Source organism: Psammomys obesus, unplaced genomic scaffold, assembly GCF_907164565.1.
Source record: "Psammomys obesus unplaced genomic scaffold, mPsaObe1.curated_primary_1811, whole genome shotgun sequence".
NCBI lineage: Eukaryota > Metazoa > Chordata > Mammalia > Rodentia > Muridae > Psammomys > Psammomys obesus.
Window position 1 is genome coordinate 33,659,610 of NW_026596073.1, and position 2,455 is coordinate 33,662,064.

General features: G+C 36.9%; 1 protein-coding gene across 2 annotated transcripts in view; it reads left to right on the forward strand.

The window, feature by feature from the left end:
• Window positions 1–2,455, forward strand: part of Abhd18 (abhydrolase domain containing 18) — a 54,455-nt gene that overhangs the window by 34,132 nt on the left and 17,868 nt on the right. The window contains exons 5-6 of one of the 2 annotated variants that reach the window (XM_055625906.1): window positions 1,637–1,715; window positions 1,818–1,902. In XM_055625906.1, coding sequence (XP_055481881.1) covers window positions 1,637–1,715; window positions 1,818–1,902 — 164 coding nt within the window. Of the gene's footprint in view, window positions 1–1,636; window positions 1,716–1,817; window positions 1,903–2,151; window positions 2,207–2,455 lie in introns of those variants that run through there. The other variant, XM_055625905.1, reaches the window with a different exon arrangement.

Consider the following 2,455-nt stretch of genomic DNA (forward strand, 5'->3'; position numbering starts at 1 on the left):
ATAGATAGATAGATAGATAGATAGATAGATAGATAGATAGATAGATAGATAGATAGACAGATAGATAGATGGATAGATGCTTGGCTTTGGTTTCTTCATTATGTGAAGTTTTAATTGTCCTGAATAGTGAAGTTGACTTTGAGTTCTTAGTACTTAAGATATGTATGCCATCTGGTAAATTTGCTCTTACTAAGGCAGCTGAATCAGGAAAGCTCCCTGTCCCATCACAAGAATGAGGAAGAGTTGATTCCAGACACAAAGGCCATGTTAGGAAGCCTGCTTTTCCTTAGATTCCTTTCCTTTCTTAAATAATTAATTTGCAGTACTAAGGATTGAACCTGGAGCCTTGCACATGCCAAGCAAGCAAATGTCCTACCATATCCTCAGAACAACTGTTCAGCTTCTTCCTTTTTAGAAAGAATTTTTAAGTGTGTGTATGTATTTGTTTGTGAGAGTATATGTTTGTAGGTGCTTATGTTGGCCAGAAGAGGTTTTCAGATGCCCAGAAGTTAGAGATCCTGATGTTTGTGAGCTCTCCACTACCCAGGATGTGTATGCTTGCTAGGACTGATTGGAAAAGCGGGAAGTACTCTTAACGGCTGAGCCATCTTTCCAGTTTCTTTTTTAAAAGGTGTGTGTGTATGTGTGTGTGTGTGTGTGTGTGTGTGTGTGTGTGTGTGTGTGTGTGTATACATATATGTTTAGTTTGTAAGTATACTTTTTTTTGTGGGACTTGGGATTGAACCTAGGACCTTGCTCATGGTGCTTAGCTTATCTACTTTCTTAACTCTACCCCCAGCCCCACTGTTCAATTTTTGTAGAGAAAAGTTATTTAGTTTTTTTTTTCTGACAATAACACCATGACACATTAAATAAATCCATGTCCAGACTATGCTAAAAGTTTTTCGTGGCTACAGTCCATTTGTTGTTTTCCTTCCCATTTGTGGTATCATAGGTAATTTCCTCTTTTTTCAATTGTTAATTTTTTAAAATTCTTTTGCAGTTTCATTCATAAATACAGTGTTCCTTCCATCATTCTATCCTCCAATATTCTCATTCCCTTCCCTGTCCTAGAAAATTCCTAATCTTCCTAAGTCTTCCTCAGGCTTTCATGTTTTTGTTTCTGAGAGAAACTAGGCTTATAATTTTGTTGTAGCTTTTGGACACATAGTTACAAAATTGAGTATCAAAATTCTAAATATTTTTTTCAAGATAGTTAAATTCTAGGCCAGAAAGGTGGCCAAGTGGATAGAGACACTTTGTTAAGTCTGACAAACAGTGTTCAATTGCTAGCACTCACATGGTGGAAGAAAAGAACTCCTATATAAGTTAGTAAATGTAAATCCACTGGCCCATCCTTTCAGAGACAGAGAGAGTACTTAATTATAATACTTTTTAAATTGGAAGTTTAGAGTTGGCATGATGACTCACACCTGTAATCCTAGCACTTAGGATGCTAAGGTAGGAGGCCAGCCTAAGCTACAAAGTTCCAGGCCAGCCTGAATTATATAACGGTATGATCCTCTCCATGAATTGATTAAACATATAAATAACTTAAAAAACCATATACATGAATATATATGTACGTATATCTTTTAGTTAATTTTCTTTAAAGAAAATTTTGTTTTTTTTATAGGTTCCAATTTATCGTGCCTAAGGAATGGAATAGCAGATACAGACCTGTGTGCATTCATTTGGCTGGAACAGGAGACCATGTAAGACTTGTGACATCATAGCACGTCAGTCCCGAAACTCCTTAGTGCTTCTCTTCAGCACTTCCCTGTTGTATTCTAAGTGTCTCATCCTTCTTTCCTTAGCACTACTGGAGGCGCAGAACTCTCATGGCTCGTCCAATGATTAAGGAGGCCCGAATGGCTTCACTGTTGCTAGAAAACCCTTATTATATCCTTTCCTGATACTTAAAAAGTTTCTTTCTCTCGTTATGTTTATTCTTCAAACGAATTATCAGTAGTAGCTTTTTTTAAATTTGTTTATTTCATTTTATGTGTACGGGCGTTTTGCCTGCGTGTATGTCTGGGCATCATTATGTGTGCTTGGAGTTTGTGGAGGCTAGAAGAGGTTGTCATATTCCCTGGAACTGGTGTTACACTTGTGAGCTGCCATGTGGTACTGGGAATTAAATCCAGGTACCCTGGAAGAACATCCTCTGCTCTCAACCGCTGAGCCATCTCTCCATCCTCCAATGGTAACTATTCAAAACTAGTTAAATCGTTAACAGTTCAGAAATAATTAAAAAGCAAGAATGAAAAAAAATGTAATAGAAAGTAGCAACAGAAGGATCAGGAGTTCAAGGCCAGCTTTGAATGCATAATGAATTTGAAGCCAGCCTGAACTACAAGAAATCCTAACTTTAAAAAAAAAAAAAAAAGAAGAAGAAGAAGAAGAAGAAGAAGAAGAAGAAGAAGAAGAAGAAGAAGAAGAAGAAGAAGAAGAA